The sequence below is a fragment of the Amblyomma mixtum genome, chromosome 6 (genome assembly GCF_055824585.1).
Source record: "Amblyomma mixtum isolate Tamu chromosome 6, ASM5582458v1, whole genome shotgun sequence".
NCBI classification, from domain to species: Eukaryota; Metazoa; Arthropoda; class Arachnida; order Ixodida; family Ixodidae; genus Amblyomma; species Amblyomma mixtum.
Window position 1 is genome coordinate 113,849,698 of NC_143017.1, and position 19,433 is coordinate 113,869,130.

General features: G+C 46.3%; 1 protein-coding gene across 1 annotated transcript; it reads right to left on the reverse strand.

Moving 5' to 3' along the window:
• Positions 1 to 1,933: 1,933 nt before the first annotated feature.
• On the reverse strand, positions 1,934 to 18,105 carry LOC149340088 (flavin-containing monooxygenase 5-like). The gene is made up of 3 exons (XM_089548826.1): positions 16,542 to 18,105; positions 6,586 to 6,879; positions 1,934 to 4,456 (listed from the first exon to the last, which is right to left on the reverse strand). Exons 1-3 carry the CDS (start codon positions 16,872 to 16,874, stop codon positions 3,311 to 3,313), a joined length of 1,773 nt encoding a protein of 590 aa, XP_089404952.1. The 5' UTR covers positions 16,875 to 18,105; the 3' UTR covers positions 1,934 to 3,310.
• Positions 18,106 to 19,433: the final 1,328 nt, after the last annotated feature.

The following is a 19,433-nucleotide window of genomic DNA, read 5'->3' on the forward strand; positions in this document are numbered from 1 at the left end:
AAATGAAACGTTCATGTATTTGGGTGTAAACCGAGATGAATGGTGCAGATAATTGCCTGTTTCAAATTCCCACTTCTTCATGCGGGAATTCTCGGAAGATATGGTGATCTTTATTGGCGGGAAGCTTTTAGGTAAGTTCGGATTCTAATGTGGAGAACATTAAACAATTCTCTAAATGGTTCGAACGGTCTGACTTGCGAACGAAGTGCTTGTTAGAAAGCAACGTGGCCAGTGTGCTTTTACCTATGCCTGCCCTTAGTGGTAGTACGTTTTTTCTTTGATCACGCCTAAAGACAAATAGCGAAAAAGATCTCAATTCCCGCCTCAAGCTTGTTACTTTGTAGTGTCATTTGCTTTTGCATGCAGCCAGTACAGTCTCTGTCAAAAGTTTAGAGCCCAGGGGGTTTGCTTCTAAGCCTCGCAGTGGGACTCCTGCAACCTTCGTGGTAGTCCTACCCATTGGAGAAGGCAGGACCAGAAATCTTCTTACCGTCAGCAAATTTGGAGCGCTGGAGATGAATTACGAACCAGACAGTGTGCTTCAGAAGCAAACCCCCTGGGCTCCAAACTTTTGACAAAGGCTGTACATCCCGCGCTCACGTTCTTGTGACAAAAATGCGAGGAGCTTCAACCACCTTTTAACAAGTCTCAATAGGACTAGCGTCAACCTCCGTGCCCCTCAAGGTACTCTATTCGCAAAGCCAGTGCATGTTTTAAGCAAAGGCAGATTTTGGGCGAGGCAGGTACAGCACACTCGTACGCTACTTCGACTGCACTGTGCTCAAGCATCGTTTGCCTGTTGCATTTTTTTTTCCATTCTGTAGACTATCTGTGGCAGCATACTTTCATTTAGTGTGTACATTTCGTGTGTCCTCAATTATAGAAGACAGGGGACGAAATTAAAAGTTTGATTTCATATTGCATTATATGTTTCTGCCTGTGGGACAGAAACGTGGAGGCTATAAAAATGGTTCAATTTAAATAGAGGACAACGCAGCGAGCTATGGAAAAGAAAATGATAGGCGCAATGTTAACAGACAGGAAGCGGGCCGAGTGGGCCAGGGATCGAACAAGAGTTAATGACATCCTAGTCGAAATCAAGGGAAAGAAATGGGCTTGGGCTGGGCATGTAATGCGAAGGCAAGATAATCGATGTTCGTTAAGGGTAACGCAGTGGATTCGAAAAGAAAGCAAGCGTAGCTGGGGTGGCAGAAAGTTAGTTTGGCGGATCAGATTTACAAGTTTGCGTTATTTATAGGTTGGCCGCAGCTGGCAAAGAACAGGGTTAATTGGAGGAATATCGGAGAGGCCTTTGTCCTCCAGCAGGCGTAATGAGAGTGCTGATCATGATGATGACTTACTTTCACGCGTATATATGCTGTTTGCATGGCTACAATGTCACGGGAATCAAGTCAACAACTTCTACGTCCTAAAATAAATGAACTAGTTTAGTTTAGTTTAGTTTAGTTTATGGTGTTTAACTTCCCAAAGCGACTAAGGCTATGAGAGACGCCGTAGTGGAGGGCTCCGGAAATTTCGACCACCTGGGGTTCTTTAACGTGCACTGACATCGCACAGTAAACGGGCCTCTAGAATTTCTCCTCCAAAGAAATTCTAGCCGCCGCGGCCGGGATCGAACCCGCGTCTTTTGGGTCAGCAGCCGAGCACCATAACCGCTGAGCCACCGCGGCAGCGCAAAATAAATGAACTGCTGCTGCATTTGATTCAAGGAACACCCACTTTATGGATATGCAACATTGAAAAGCCACCTTGAAAAGATTGCAAAAGCCTATTTTTCACGTTCGTTATCATCATCATCATTTATATACCCTTAAGGGCCCTGGCTTAGGGCATTACTTAAAGGGGGGGGGGGGGGGGGGGGGTAGCAGTCGTTACATAGTACAGTGGTCGGTAATATGAACAAGAAATACAAAGTGCGAGCTTCATGTTGAACATTAACTTTATCAACATTTTCAAAAGTATAACATAAGAAAGACACAGCAGCTCAAGAACAACTCGGAGAAATGTAGGAAAACACACATGCACACTCTCAGAAACACGAAAAAAAAAACTCAGCCCTTGAAATATGCTGTTAATAACTGCCTGAATTTATTAGGTTCTATTTCAGTGGCTATAAAAATGGGTAGGTCATTTCACAATGTAATGGAGCTAGGTAAGAAAGGTTTATTAAATGAGTTTGTGGAGCCGTGTATGCGCTGCAAACTTAAAGAGATAAAAAGTCGGCGTGAGATGCAAAGCGGCGGGTGCAATACAGAGTTTCTTACCTGTGGGAAGGTGTAGTACAGTTTGTGAAACAAACAAAGCTGTGAAATTTTACACCGAAGTGCCAGGGGTTGCAGATCAAGGCATGCCTTGATAAGAGTTAACATTGTGTTGTCTGCCGTACTGCGATATGATAAAACGGGCCGCGCGATTTTGGTTGGCTTCAAGTGATCGACTGGATAACTCTGATGGGGGTTCCAGATCGCCGAGGCATACTCGAGTTTGGAACGGATGAATGTTACATAGGCGAGTTGTCGGACAGAAAGGGATGAAAAAGCAAGGGATCGCATGATAAACCTAATCATCTTGGAAGCTCGTATCCTTATGCCGATCCTGAAATTTCAAAAACTGTGCTGGATTTTCCTGGGCTTCAATTTCGCAATTTAACCTTGCGCACTAAATAACAAAAAGCTAATCAGTTAATTTCAGTTAAGTTTAGTCTTTCTATTGCACTTTATCACGTAAATAATGTCCCCCTTCACGTAAAATAAAAACTCCACAAAACGCACCGAAGTATCTTTCACGGCTTTTTAAAGAAAAATCCGTATTGAATAATATGAAAACAACTTGCATACTATTCTCCATAGCTAGTTAAATCACTCTTAAAATAAGCATGAAACGCGCAGTATTTCATTTCCACTGGCCAAGGCAGCAAGCGAAACAGTCATGTATCGGCTCTTCTGAAAGAATACACAAACTCCAAATATTTGAAGTATGCTTGACGTCAACAGGACATCTGTTTATTTAAGGAAGCAGCATTTTCTTCTTAAAGCAAGCAGCAGCAAAATCAGCAGGGAAGAAACTGTTATAAGAGGAGTTTTCTGGGGCACCACATGACTAAAATCTCGTAGCTAGTATAAGAGCGCTAAGCTTCAATGATGGCGCACTGATTATGCTCTGCGCCTGCTAATGAAACTTCGTCCAAGCCATAACAGCGGCCTCTAGACATTGCCCTTGTTGTCTTTCCTATTCATGGGTGCTGCTGCAATGCATTCACAGCGAACTTCATTGTACCATGTGACCTCTATCATGCCTTCGTGCGGGTAAAAAGCATTAAATAGTTTCTCATACTGGTTTGCAATGACTGTGACTTTTGATCGTGCACGGCGACGCTTAGAGAGCGAATCAGGTGCACGAAGAACGCAACGCACCGGAGCAGGAGTAGTCTTAATACCTTCATTCTAAGCCCTGTCGCCAAAACAGACAGCACCATGACGACTACCTTCAGATCAACCACCGTTCTTCTTGACCCAAAAGCCTCCCATGGCTTCGGCGTCATCCAAGGAGGCCTCCTCGTCATAAGACCGAGCCTGTAGTTTTCCCAAAATTCGAGTATCTGCTGACGAGCACGGGGCCACGGTCTGGGACCGTACAGGCGGTACTGATAGGGTAGACAAGGCCCGAACACGCAGGCCCAGGCCAGCATAGGGTCGGTAACAAGAAGCCGGCCCAAGCGCGGTTTGCAGCCCACTAGTTCGGCCACTTCGTCCATGTAGTCTATCCAGTCTACTTGCCGCGCGTGCCTGCTGCCAGATATGTAGCGTTCGCGGACGCGCCGCTCCTTGAAATCCACGTCTTCCTCCATAGTTTCGACAGACGGCAGGCTGTAGCGCCCCGCGAACACCCCCGCGGCCCATCGACTCTGTAGCTCGGAAATGGGGAACAGGCTACCTTCGGGCTGAACTGCTCCTATGAACGCCAGCGTGCCCCTCTCCATGCGTGACGGGAAGACGTACTTGTAGAAGCGTACGCGGTTGCCTCGGACGGGCAGCACGGAGTGGTCTATGAAAGGGAAATGGGCTGTGTAGCCGGTGGCCAGGATCACAACGTCGACCACAGCGGCCACTTTCGGGTCATCCTCAAATATGACCCCGTCTTCCGTGAAAGAGCGCACGTCGCCCTTGACGACCACAGTTCCGTTGAGGATCTTGGAGGGCAGCAAGTCGCTAATGGTGGCGTGCTGGCTGTGGATGCGGTGCTGACAGGCGAGGTTGTAATGGGCATGGTCGAAGCGCTGGTTGGCGTCTCGCTCGCACACGCTGCACACCAACGAGTAAGGCAGCCGGTGGAAAAGCCAGTTCCACGAGCGCCTGACGTTGGCGACGTCGAATGGTTCGCCACGCGAGCCAACGCGAGGAATGGTCCAGCAGCCTCGTCTCGTACTCACGTAAACCTGCACAGGTCCCATAGAACACAGCACACTCATATTCATCGCCAGGAATTATCGTGAGTGCGGCAACTCTAAGACACATCTACGGTTACAAAGGATGAAGACTCCGCTATCTGCCGCTTGTTCGTCGCGATCATACCGAGCTAGAAGCAAAGCACGCTTGAGATCTTGTACTCGTGTAAAACTACGTTTTTTCCTAGAAGAAAAAGTTTGGTTCAAATAACCGTCTAAAAAAACGCCTTCCATGAATTAAAAGCTTTGAAGGACCCCATAACGGAAAGCAGGGCTGTCTGAACCTACCTGAAGCGGAAACCACGGTGGCAGCTCCATTATTGCATTATGTACAAGCAGTGCGATTTTCCGCAACGAAAAGACGCTCTGGCCTAGCGCCTTTACCATTGTATTCAACAGTAACTAATTTCAGTCAAAATTTTTGTATGGGCTAGTCGGTGATTCATCTTAAGGAAGGTAACAGCAGCGCAAAAAGACGGGGACACAAGAGACACACAACCAACAGGATCAGCGCCAGTCCTGTTGGTTGTGTGTCTCTTGTGTCCCCGTCTTTTTGCGCTGCTGTTGCCTTCGTTAAAACTAATTTCAGGCAAGTTAAATGTAGAAAGAGAACCTTGTGTACTAAAAGAACGATTCTCAATACAGCAATGTTCCATGCTAAACATAAGCTTGTCCGTTAGAAATGGCATTGCTTCATCTGCCAATATGTGAAAATTGTCCCTAGTTCGCGATAAAAGCCATAGGAAATCACTGTCAAGTGGAACAACATATAAGAGACACCATTATTGCTTGATCTTAGTTCGTCTTTAGTCTCTCTCGTGTATGCAAATGTTTGATGCTTGGGGCCTTTCAAGACAGCTTTATGCTGTATGGATGTCTAGTTTCACGCATCTTTGCACGGTTTTCTCTTCTTGTGCTAAAATTCGCACAGAACAGAAGACGTAAAGACATTCCATCAACTCAGTGTTCGCAAACGACGTAAACAAGCGCTTTAAACGAAACCCTGCTACCGAACAAACCAAAGACGAGGAAGAAAAATGTGTTACTGACATTGCGGGTTCGCTACAACAAACCTTTGTCACTCATGTGGAGACGTTGCAACAAGAGAACATTTTCTCCTCTCTTGCCGGCGGTTCGCATTTCAGAGAAAGCAGTATTTGGAGCCCCCTCTTTCGAGGTTAAGACACCCTGTGCCTCTACCAGTTATTCTCTCGTTCTGTGCGAGTGCCAAGCGATTCTCGTTAAGTTCTGTTTGCGGCTACCTTCATGATTACATTATTGCAACTGGTCGGTTACCTTTTTAACGTATCTAAAATTCTGCCGTATGTCTGAAAAAATGTATTTTATGCTATTTATGGTACTTCAAATTTGATTCATTTATTTAAATTTTTCAGCAATTAACATCATTTTTTCTAGTTTCAGTCAATCCACTATTCTAATTCACCGCCTCACGCGTTTTTTCTCTGCTCAAGTACGTCCTTGGCATTCACCTCTGTACCTTGGCCAGTCCCCCGCGTGATTATGAGCCATGTTTACTGAGGTAAGCAACAACAACAACACTGCAGGCAGCGATGCAGCTCCACACTTAGCCAGAAAGATTTTTTAATGTCATATGATGCCCGCGGCGGTGGCTCAAAGACAGCTCCCGAGCCCAATGCGCCGGGGTCTTGTTCCGGTTACGGTGGCCACATTTGGGTGCGGGAGAAATTAAAAACGCCCCTGCGTTATGTGATGCCAGCGCACGTCAACTACCAAGTGGCCGAAATTAAAAGGATGGTTTTGGTTTTATGGGGTTTAACGTCCCAAAGCGACTAAGGCTATGAGAGACGCCGTAGTGGAGGGCTCCGGAAATTTGGACCACCTGGGGTTCTTTAACGTGCACTGACATCGCACAGTACACGGGCCTCGAATTTCTCCTCCAAAGAAATTCAGCCGCCGCGACCGGGATCGAACCCGCGTCTTTCGGGCCAGCAGCCGAGCACCATAGCCACTGAGCCACCGCGGCGGCACGAAATTAAAAGGAGCTCTCGACTGCGGCGTCTGCGCCGGCACGTTACCGCACATGCCACCAACTATATACGATTCGACGAACTGCGTAAATACCACCCCTCGCCACTCACAGCGTCAGCGATGGCACTCAACTCCACAGCAATGTCGCAGCCGGAATTTCCGAGTCCGACGACCAAAACTTTGGCACCCACGAACCCCATGGGCCGCTTGTACTCCCTGGCGTGCATCACCCGACCTCGGAACCGGTCCCAGAGGCCAGGGAACTCGGGCGTCACAGGCGTGTGGTCGTATCCCGTGCAGACCATGACGGCGTCAAAGGTCTCCTCGATGATTCTGTCCTCTTGGAGATCATGAACCACCAGCTCCCAACGACCTGTTTCATTGTGGTCGCCTATGGGGTTGAGCTGCACCAAGAATAGCGAATAGCATTTCAGCTTCCTTATCAAGTCCAAACCTGCGAAACTGCACAGACATGGCAGACATGGCCAGTCAGTGGCACTCGAAACTCCAAGTTATTTCAGATCGATCGCGATATTGATTTCAACTTAACTACCAAGGTTACTTGATCAGTTTGAAGCAGCCATAGATAAACTAGATGAGGACACTGCCCACAATAAGTGGGTTTTGTTCAAAAAAAATTAAACCACGATGTTTTTTCTTTATCCCCACATTTTCAATAAAGGCATAATTTGGGTTCCCTGTATGCTATACTGTAAAAATCACGTAAGGTATTTTCATGCAGGAACCAGAAAAGGCTCCTGCCCTTATTGATGTCGGTGAGCCCCTTGGAGGAATCCTTCTTCCTTGTCACCGTTAGTCCTACTTCCTGTAAAATTTGTGTCCTTGAAGCCCTTGTCCCTGCACAAGTTCACAGCAGGTGGCGAGCATCCACCTCTGCAGCCACTGTACGATACCTCGGGCCGGTGGTGAGTGCTACGTCTTCTTGAGAGCCCCATCGACACGTGACCGACGAGGTCAGAGCCGTTCCAGCCCTTATACTTCTAAGGGATACCTCCTCCAATCTCGTTAGGTTATGACGGAGAGGAAAAGTGCATAGGGGAATGGTACGCGTACCTTTCCTTAAAGATGCTAAGATGGGGAGAGCGGAGCGGGCATCAGAAGGGAGCCTGGTGGGGTATGCGTTAGTGTTTGGAACTTGGTGTGTAAGGTTGTCCACTTTTTTCTGCTCAGCGTTCTCAGCGTCGAATTGTGTTCAGTGTATCTGGATGAGTATCTTTGTTTTCTTATTGAGTGCATGGCTCTCTCGAGGTACACATAGTGTCTTTGTCATTCTTTTCAGCTGTTTTGTGGCGTCTGTATAGATATGAGCTTCTGTTATAGGCTCTACTTTGTTTATGGCCTCGATAGCATCGCGGATTGCAGAAAGTTCCATAACAAGCGGGTCTGGGTGGTCTGGTACGTATTTATGATGTAAGTTTAGCTCTTTGTATGTCCAGCTAGTGGCTGCTATACTGCCGCCCTTGTCTATAATCGACGCCTCCGTATATACACATGCTCCTGGGCATACGTGAACTAAAGGTAGAGTTCTCGGCTTCTCTTTACAACGAAGTTTAGTCGTCTTGTTCGTAGTAATAGTCATGAATTCTCATGCAGGGGGCGGGGGGTTAGCCATTGTGCATGTTTACATTGTCACCGCAATGTACAAATATGCTTTGGGCATAACATACTTTCCCTTGAGATTTCCTGTTATCTCTCGCTGTTTAATTAGTTCTGTCAGTGTGTTCAGCTGTGCAAATTCCTAGAGAATGGGGATGGAAATCGGAACGCCGTTTCTGCCTTTCTTATTGGCTGCAGCTTTGTTTTTTTTCCCTTCATCAGGATAGTACCGGGTTTCGTCAGACCACATAACGGCTTCTTCGTTAATAACCCACGTAACGCTAGCGCACAAAAAGGAAAGGGAGATTTCCCACTCTCCACTTTGCTCCTGCAAACCATGGCAGGTGGAATCTGGCAGGTGAGGTTTCACTAGGACTTACAACGGCATTTTCGATAGTGGCCAACCTAGTGCTAGCGCACTCTACCTGCCAGCCGTGGCAGGTTGCAGTTGTCAGGAGGATGTTTTACCTGCAGGAAGGACGGCTTTTTCGCTAGCGATTTCATCTATTGCTAGCGCACTAATACATTAGAAAATTAGAGGGTATAAAGCGCCATTGTTTACACTGTCCTCCAAGTAGAAAAGCAAGGGAGAAAATAAGAGTGGAGAAAGCCTGCACCTAACGTGGTTAAAACGTTGACCCGGCGGCTTGTCAGCGCCTTATCACGGCACAGTGCGCGAAACAAGTGAGAATAACCGCACATGTGTGACATGTGCGCTTATTCTCGCTTGTTTCACCGCTCGGCGCCGTAATAAGGCGTTGACAAGCCGAGGAGTCCATGGTCGAGCGATTCTGCAAAAAATTGGCCCAGTGTACGTATGTGCTGCTAATCCTAACATCACACCGGTAACGCACCCGCTTTGCTGAGTTTCATGGGTGTCTGTGCATCTGTGATGTCATGGGTGTTACTTGCGACGTACCAGGAAGTACGAACACCAGGCATAGATGGTGCACGAACTTAGGCTTTACGGATTTAAAAAAAAAACACCAAAAGCTGTACACAAAAGCCATTATTGTAAATTGGTTGTGCGGACAGGCGGACATAGAGTGAGAAGAATTGCCATAGTAACCTGAGCAGTTAACTAAAAGCCATTATAAACTTTTTATTCGCTGCAGTTAGCGTGCATTCTTCTATTGAAAACATAAAGGCAGCGAATTCAAAGACTTCTATTTTGTACAATTTTAGTAACGCGCCTGTGTCCTGAGATATGTACGTATAAACATTTAGCACGTCTAAACTTTCAAGCCATTTGCAATAATGACTTTTGCGTACCCTTGGCATTTTTCAAATCCGCAAAGCCTAATTTTGAACACTTTGTACCATATCCACAACCGGAGAAGATTCAGCACGAAGCAACGAAATCACCCATACTTCCAGCTTCTTCCCCTTCTTACAAGGCGATGAAACGGTAGTGATACCTGCACTCCCGCGTCCCTTCCACACCACCCTTACCAAGCAAACGCATATCTCACATAATCATTAAAGGGGAACTGCACCACTTTTTGAGAATTTCGCGATATTCACTAGGGGTGTGCGAATATTCGAAATTTTCGAATATAATTCGAATATTATATTTTTAGTATTCGTATTCGATTCGAAATGCAAGTATTCGTGTTGTTTCGAATATTCGACACGACGCGAATATTCGTATCTAGCCGAATATTTTATTGCGAGCACCGGCGTTCATTTCGGTCCGCAAGTCCTATCGACAGAGACATAACAACATGGCGGCGCCCAGAGCAATTCTAGACACCCTAGCAATGCGTAACGTTAGGCCGTGCAGTAGCTGACTACGCTGGTGAGCTTCTTTGTGGCCATACCTGCGAAGCTGGTATAGTCAGAGCTATGCACGAAATACCTCGCAATAAGTGCCAGTTCAGTGCCAATTGAGAGGGTATTTTCTGTGGCTGGAGAAGTCATTTCAGCTAGAAGGGAACTACTTCTACCTGACCATGTGCAGCAGCCGGCTTTTCTTCACGACAACCTTTTATGTTCATCCCAACAACGCGCTTTTGTGCTTATGGCAAGCTAGCCTTGATCAATGCTCTGTACTAGCCATCTTCTCTGATATTTCCACTCTTATAAAAACAATGTTCGAGACTTTGATACTTTTTGTGCAGCCACACACACCTTTCGTGCTCATTTCATCACTGATAAATGAACTGTGATGTTCTTGGGCGCTCAGATAAATGTTTTGTAGTGGTTAAATGCGTCTGTCCTTGATTATTCGATATTCGATTCGATATTCGGAACCAAGTATTCGTATTCGATTCGTATTCGAAAAATTTGATATTCGCACACCCCTAATATTCACAGATTCACATTTACATACGCTGTAGGCAATGCTTGCCAAGTGTTTTTGCGCTTGCATTTAAAATAGTGACGCAGTCGACGATTGAATTTTGCGCTTCTCCTTAAGGCACCGGAGGTGCGGGAAGTTCAGTGTGACGTCACGGAAGGTATGATTTAAATTTATCGCTGCCGTCAGCTACACACTGCCTTGCCTAGTTGAATGCTGCCGAACAACGTTCGGCGGACTTAGCCTTTGGTGGCGTTGTTTTTTTTTCCCCTTCAAAACAGGCGTTTATGCGTCCCAAATGTGCCGATACCTTTGATGATGCCATCATACGACACATCCTCCCCCCCCCCCCCTTCCACTTGGCGTTGCGCGCTGCGGAGAAGCTTGAGGGCCGTCGCGATTTTAATCCGTAATTACGTCACCATTTCAAATGCTAGACCAAAAGAACTTCGCACTCTTTACCTGCAAGTTTCACACATTCGACCCTTTTAAGCTCGTGGATTTCAAAGAACTACATAGTTGTCCTTTAAAGACGCAACCTCACAGCACCGACTTCCAGGAACAGATGAGTCTCAATGCCTAGCCCAGACCCTGTCGTGCACTCTCACCGGCTAGCGGGTGAACGCGGGAGTTTTAAGCTACGACGTCCTAAGTCATCAAAGCCCGAAAGTCCCACATAAACTTTCGCTGTAAAGGAAAAACGAAGACCCGCAGCTGTTGAAAGAGCGCCGCGAGGCAAGCGCGTTGCATGCTCGACTTTGCCACAATAGCTTACGTAAGCTGATAAGCGAGCGCTCGCTTATTCATCGCCGTCACAAAAGCTGCCAAGGCTAAACTAATTCATCCTACGCTGCGGTGAATGGTTTGGGAAGGCGATTGCGGCAGAAAATTGCTATCTTAATGAGCCCGCCTCTGCTATAAAAAGCCTAGAAGCTGCTCGCGTCCCCGGCCTTGTGTCGCGAACCATTGTTTCAACAATGGCCGCTAAGAAACCAATGGCGCACATAGGAACACGCTCTCGACCACGACCACAAAGATGAAGGCTGCAATCGACGTTGTGTCGGCGAAAAATTACAGGTTGTCGCGCCGAGAGATTTGCAGCGTTCTTCGCTGCGAATGACTGATGAATGCTCAAATGGCGACCTATATCTCTGAATAAAGGATTGGTTCTACAAGACCTGTAAGAGCAGCCAACTCGTTTTGTCGACACCTTTGCTCATAAAAAGAAGACACGAACCAATTAAAGGTGCGTTTATTGGATGAAATATCCCAGTCAGCAGAATAACGAATTGCCGTAATTTTGGACGTCCACCGAAAGCTGCACAGGGGCCTCACCGTGCACCGTGTCATGTTAACGACAAAATGTAAGCAGTAATGACAGCTGCAAAGCACAAGCATAAGTTACACGCAACGCTTCGGTCGCCGAACTACGCTCTTAAATAGTGCTGGCGTTCACGGCTAATGAAAACTGGTGATAGTCGTGAATGTACTGTAAAGAATGTACTGTCGCCAGCGAAACCTTATGGCATGCTGAGAAACAAATTTATCTAGTGCTGCCTCAAAAACGAATCGCCTGAAGATGATAGCGGGTGGGGAATGCAGGTCCCCTCATAGTTGCAAATATTTCAGGTCACTGGCTTGCGTGAATGAGCCCAAAGTTTTTGTTTTTGTCTTTTCATACCCACACCCCGTAAACTTTTGCTGCAGTGGCTTACTAGTAGAGCATCCGAATGGGACGCGGGAAGTGTGGGGTTCGATCTCCAGAGCTGCGAGTATCCACCGGTTTTCTAATGGGTACAAGTTTTCTTCTATCCTGGTGTTCGGATTTCCAGGACTCAAAAGCTTGGAACAGGGTCTTTGCCCCCCTCCCCGCATCCACTTCGACGGGTCGGTGACGCTCCCAAGCTCTAAATCCGCTAAGTACGGTGAAAACCCGTTTCCATACGCTGTACCTAATATCGTTTTAGCTATAGGATGCATTGCGAAGTTTATCCCTTAATAAAAGGCTAAAAACCATCAGCTCCCTAAGTATCTGCACGCGTTTCTCGTCAAATGCTGAATAACTACTTTTAACAGTGTCTAAGAGAAATGCTGAAAGGAGGCCACTATTTAAGAAATATTTATTTATTTATTTATTTATTTATTTATTTATTTATTTATTTATTTATTTATTTATTTATTTATTTATTTATTTATTTATTTATTTATTTATTTTACAGAATACCTGCGTCGCCTCGAGGCGTTATAGTGGCGTTAGTTTTAGATGGATGTGGTAATTGCTCACAATAAAAAGCCACAAAGTACATAGAACAGAGCTAACATGAAGTTAAAACATTAAGTTCGCATTATTAAGGGCTACAGAAATTATAGGAATGTAAACAGTAATACACTTTCACAAATACAGTCGGGAATAAAAATCGTGGTTATCAGAGACCGAAACAGATTCTTCTGGCAACAAGTTCAAATCTTTCACTGTTCTTTGGAAAGAAGTATTTGGAAAAACATCGTTTCGCAGTCGTATTCGCGCACCGTGCCGAGCCGAGGCGACAGTTGGTTCCGACAGGTAGTCGCGCCTATCAGTGCTTGTTTTATTATAGAAGATGCGATGGAAAAATCTGAGATTTAATTTTTTTCTTCTGGCGCTTAACATTTTCCAGCCCAGCAAGGACTTTATCTCGGTGACACTTTGAAAAGGCTCGTAATTATTGGAGACGAAGCGTGCAGCCTGATTTTGGAGTTTTTCTATTGGTTATATCAAACAGTTCTGATATTGGCCGAAAATAACGCATTCTTAATCGAGCATCAATGTTACATGCGAAAAGTAAGTGTTTCCTCAACATCTTTCTTCTTTTCTTCTCTCACTCCCTTCTTCATGCCTTCCTTTACGGCGCTGTTCACATGTCCACCGAGATGTGAGACAGATACTGCGCAATTTCTTTTCCTCAAAAACTAATTTTCCAATCTTGACATCTGTAAACGCTGTTTTCAAATTCCTACAACACAAAAACTACACGCTAATTTCTACAAATCAAAATAGATTAGACTGCTGTATGTGTGCGTTCCATTTAAGTTTCTGTACGAAATAAATATCAAGGTACTTGCATTCTGACATATTTTTATTACTATGTTTCCAACTTTGCATTGTGTTTCAAGTTCGATATTTTTATTTTAAAAACGGACGTGATTACGTATATTATTTCCAATACTCGCACTGCAGCGCAGACACCAATTTGCTATTTTATGAAGGTCGTTCTACAGGATCGCTGCATCTGATGGTGAATTTATTTCTCTCCATACAACGCAGTCATCTGCAAGCAGTTTTATGGGGGACTGTATTTCGTCTGCAATGTCATTAATAAAAAAACAAGAATAAAAGTGGCCCCACAACGCCGCCCTGGGGCAGTCCTGAAGATACGGCTATGTATGATGCGCTACAGCCATTCAGAACAACGCATTGAGTGGGTGTAGCTTGATGATACTGCGTTTGCTATCGATAACATTAAAATAAATAAATATGCAGTGTTGTTAATCACGCTGCCATTATTTCCGAAACAGGGTTTCTTGCAAAATATATTTTTCAAACTTTAAAGCTAATGAAGTCCACATAACCGTCCCCTGTTAGTGCGCTTACACAAGTTTCGCGGTGCTTCCCAAGTTAAGGCCTTTCAATGTACCGTGAAGCAAGCCCGCACTCACCACAATCCAACTCTGAACTTTCCCGCGAATCAAAAGCAAAGTAGCTTGCAGAGCGCTCTGCTGCAATTCGTCGCGCTCGAAGATTGCTGTCGTCGAGTGTTCCAAAACTAAGAAGTCTCGCGTACATGCCTGCATCACAAAAACACCTTTTAACGAGGGCACCGCCGCGGTGGCTCAGTGGTTATGGTGCTCGGCTGCTGACCCGAAAGACGCGGGTTCGATCCCGGCCGCGGCGGTTGAATTTCTTTGGAGGAGAAATTCCAGAGGCCCGTGTACTGTGCGATGTCAATGCACGTTAAAGAACCCCAGGTGGTCGAAATTTCTGGAGCCCTTCACTACGGCGTCCCTCATAGCCTTAGTCGCTTTGGGACGTTAAACCCCATAAACCAACCAAACCAACCAACCAACCTTTTAACGAGGATGTGAAAGTTGTTCAGAAGCCAAGTATTATGATAAGACAAACGGTGGCGATTTTCTGCTATACAGCTATTTCTCCCATTTTCTGCAATTCAAAGTGAAAGAACATTTTTGAAGTGTATCCTACGAGCGATTTTAGAAGGTGTGGCCATGCATGACGTGAAGCGTCGCACCGAGTTGTAGGCTTCTGAGGGACATCGCCTTGGCCGAGAAAACTATATACGACAAAGTAAAAACATAGTTCTGGTTTTGTTGGTTTCTGGGGGTCCCCAAGCGACTCAGGCTATGAGGGACGCTGTAGTGAAGGGCTCCGGAATTTCGACCAGAATTCTAGGTACAGCTGTGGCGCTTATTATAGAACAACTGACGCGGCCTTCCCAGCTCAGAACAAAGCGTGGCATCTGTTAAAGGGTATGATTCGTGCGACCAATCAATGGATATAAATATTATGGTAAAGTAGGCACCCATCTAAACTTGTTCAACGCAGTTTAGTAAAAGGTGCGCTGTAGTAATTTCTCTCAGAAAACTGGTTTTAAGGGAAGGAAAAGCACAGTAATTGTCCACATGGTAATGGAAGCAGGAAGAGAAAAGGAGGATCCGAGGGCTCCAGACAGATTTGGACCACCTGAAATTGCGTGCACTGAGATCGCACAATAAACGGCTGCCCGCTGGGTTGGCTCGGCTACTGAGCCCAAGGCAGTGGATTCAATTAGGACGCGGACGAGACGCAAAAGGCGCCCGTGTGCTGTGCTATGTCAGTGCAGCTTAAAAATCCCTAGTTCACCGAAATTAACCCGGGGCCGTCCAATAGTCTCCGATTACGGCATACCGCTTGCGGAGGCGAAAGTCATTCAGGCACCTGTCGCTAAAAAAAAAAAAGAAAAACAAGCGAGCAGGCAACGCCTACCATGAAAACAGAAACTTAACGTAACAAGCACGCGAACGCGGCGCGGCGCGACTCATTAGCAGCCGCAGTTTGGAGGTCATTGTCTCGCCAAAGAAAAGAAGCGCGAGCAGCACAAGCTGCGCGTGATGCCCAAGGCTGCAGACCTATTAGAGAACGCGAGGCGTGGTAGTTGTTTTTCTGAAAGCACAAGGTGTAGTGGAAGACAAAGCTATACCGTATATTCCGACTCCGAGGTAGAAACCGTGGAACAAAATGACGACAAACGACAAAGCACTAAAGGACCACTTCATCCCCCTCTCGCCATTTTGGGCTATTGATTTGTCATGCATGCAACCGCTCGAGTTAGTGGAGTGCAAGCTGCGAGCGTAAGTATGGTAGGATACAACGTAAAAAAAACAGCAGTTGCTAGCACTGGACCATGGTCCGCGGCGTACTGTATTATGGCCAATCTCAATAATAAACTAAATCAACTTTTTAATGTTTGACTAAAAAGCCAGGTATCAAAATTCTAGTCCTTACAATTTTTTATTGTGATTATTTTTTGGTTCAGGTAACTCTCCGCTGTTATCTCAAGTGGTTAAAAAATCAGCGACAAGTGCAAACAAAAATGTAGAGAAATTTAAATTTCAGCTTTCTGGCTGGGAGACAAATGGCGCATGTTCAAGAACGGCGCGGATGTGTTCTAAACTGGCGTACGCATCCATTCTTGCGGGCTAATGATGGTAAATGCTCACGCTAGGGAAAGTAGTTAAGTAAGGCTGAGACCTGGGCGAGTTGGTATGCATTCATACTGGTGAACAGCGCAAAAAAGGCGGGACAACAACAAGACAAGCGCTGACTATCAACTGGGTTTATTGAAGGACGGAAGGGTATATATACAAAAACATAGCACAAAGAAGTAACACAACAAGGAATTGGCTTACATCACTTCACATGTGACATAACTTTTGATTTTCACGGCCCTTTTCACACTATCTTCTTACTTCTTTGTGTTATGTTTTTGTATATATACCCTTCCGTCCTTCAATAAACCCAGTTGATAGTCAGCGCTTGTCTTGTTGTTGTCCCGCCTTTTTTGCGCTGTTCACCAGTATGAAAGTAGTTAAGCCGCTCCGACTTTTTATGCTTACCCTGAGTACGGAGTGGCAGCAACGGACGCGGCTTCGCAGGCTGAAGGCGTCGGCGTAGTCGTTGAGGTAGCGGGACACGAGGCTATGGTGCATGTAGTTGGGGTACTGCGAGGGCGGCGGGAAGTCGCTAAAGGCAGACAACTCCTTGCTCGTGTTGGTCGTGGTGGAGAACATGATGGAGGCTACGCCGTCCACGTTGTGCTCCCGGTACGTCCACAGGCCGCCGAGGTCCTCCGTCTTCTCGAAGCACACCGCGTCCAGGCCTTCCTCGAGGCAAGCCTTGAGAGCGGTCAGGCCACTCGCGCCGGCGCCGATCACCGCCACGCGAGTCATTCTCGCTGAAACGACGGGTGCTGAGCTACAGATTACAAGAGTCTCGACTATTCAGAAAACATTCAACGAGATAGTGAGAGCGCGTGTTGTCGTCAGCTGCTCTTGTAAACCAAGTTTTTCCTCTCGATCTTTCCGTGCAGTTTAGTAAAAAATATAAAATGAATTTCAACCGTACACTGTTAAGCTTGCTTTCCGGCGCACAACACACATCAGCAAAGAGAAAACTGTGAAATGAGCTTCAAGAAGAAAATGCCGTTCTTCGCATACGTCAAGCCTGAACTGTTCCTAACACGAGGACGGGGTACGTTATAAGCACGCTATATATACGCTACGCTATTAGATTCGCTCGCTCTCGAATGCTCTAAACATCTAGCGCACTGTAACCCTGCCTGTTTTGCCTGAGCCATGCATGATAACCACTGAGCGAACTCGGAGGGGAAATTCACGTCTCGCACAAAACAGTCACGATGTGACTAAGGCAGACGCACGAAAGTCCACTACTGCAGGATGCCTGCCCAGTAGAGGTCACACAGTGTTGGTTCTTCTATTGTGACAGCTGCGGAGACATCCTTCACGAGGGATCGCAGCACTCAGGAGGGTGGCTTCTGTTATTTTCCTCAGTTGTAATCAACACTGCAGCAGCACGAAAGTCACCAAAGATTGGCTGTCAGAACAGGCGAAAATGAACCCAGGACAACTCATTCACGGATGGTGCCCGGCGATTACGTAGAGAGACAACCACGCAGCCCAATAGACGGCGGCTGCTTTTTCCGTAAGGCTGCTCCACGCTCATGCTCCTACTACACTCCGCGCCGTAGCTTATAAAGCGTCTGGCGGAGCGGCTTCCTAAATAAACTAGAAAACGAGCAACCGTGAGTGGAGTACGACGAGCGCATAATTGCCCGAGGGCTGCACGTCGGTTAGCCTCTTCGCGTGAGCGTGAAGGCACGTGGTTGACAAAGCAGAGAGGCGACGCCTTGCGTGAGACACGGGAACAGTAGGCTATGCACGATTACGAGCGGGCAGAACAAAGGGGCCGAGAGAAAACAACCCGTCTTGAGTGTGCGTCCGGGGACAAGCCAGCGGACCGGTAGAGTGGTAGGGAGAGAAGCAGAACGAGGAGGTCGTTAGCAGCAACGAAGTAGGCAGATGCAGGGGCGGCGGAACGGGATAAAGAAGAGAAAAAGACAACGAATTGGCAAATGAAACTGCAAGACAGGGAGAAAAACCTGACAGACAAATAGGCAGCTCGGTGAACAGTACGCAGCCAGCGGCGGCTTGCTGAGTTTTCTAACACGATGGCGGAGGCGCGCAGAAAGAAGGCAAATAGCGTCAGTGCTCGAGGCAAGAAAGTTGTGGAGATTCTCTTTATTTACCACTCCTCTAACCGCCAGATATCCACTCCAAGCGTGCACCGAGTAGACGACGACGATAGTTTGGGGTTCCTCGCGTTTATTTGCGGATGTCGACCTATTTTCGCGGTATTCAAGGTAACGCGAGCGCGCTGGTGCGGCGTAGCCGGATGTGAAGAATGTTCAATGACTTCTCCCGCCTTCCTATACTGCGGCTCTAATTCACTTGAATGACTCGTACGTTTCATCAAGGACATCGTAGCGCCGCTGCGTTTTTACGCTTGCCACGAACTGCACGGGTGAAGAACAGCTTTAATGTTTATGCATCTTGTGGGCTAACCTCAAAAGCGAAAGCAGTGGGGCCTACATGACGAAATTAACTCTTAAGCGCTAAACGTCAAAAGAACAATTAATGGTTCAGTTATACTGAAAAGTTATATGCTTAGGTAGCCAAGCAACTTCGTTGCACTGAGCATCGTCTTTTTGTTGAAGAAAATAAATAAAGCTGCCGCTGTCCCGGCAGTAGAAAATGTGGAAGGCATAATATTGACTACCGACTTCCTCTGGATAGAAATTTTACCTGCTTAGAAATTCTTGTTTTTGTCATTTAGCTCTCTTACAAACTATATTTTATGCTCAAAGGTTTTCGTATATAAAGCGCAATAAACCCTTGACAAGCGAAAGTTTGTTGAAGTCACTTCTTATCATTGTCAACAGCGCTTTGCCAGCCAAGTAGCGCTAGCACTTATTACCAGCGCATTCGTTACTGCCTCCGAACCTGACGACAACCAATAATTAGTTTTCTAAATATGAAAGCATATTAAGCCACTCTATCTCATGTGACTCTATACCATTGTTCGAGAGCAGCGAAAATACCGCAGAAATGTTGCGTAACAGATAATGTTGACAGTCTGAAAAATGCTAATACGATTACAAACCGCTTTGCATCGCTAAGGGCTGAAGCTCACAACATTCACTGAACTGATGTGTCTGCCATGACCGCAGAGCAGGAAAGGCAAAGGGAGCAGAATGCCCAACACATCCACCGCGCCCCCCCCCCCCCCAATAAGTATCTCCGTTCTTTACCTCTTCCTTTATCTCTTTCTTTCTTTCTTTCTTTCTTTCTTTCTTTCTTTCTTTCTTTCTTTCTTTCTTTCCTTCTTTGTTTCTTTCTTTCTTTCTTCCTTTCTCTCTTTCTTTCTCTCTT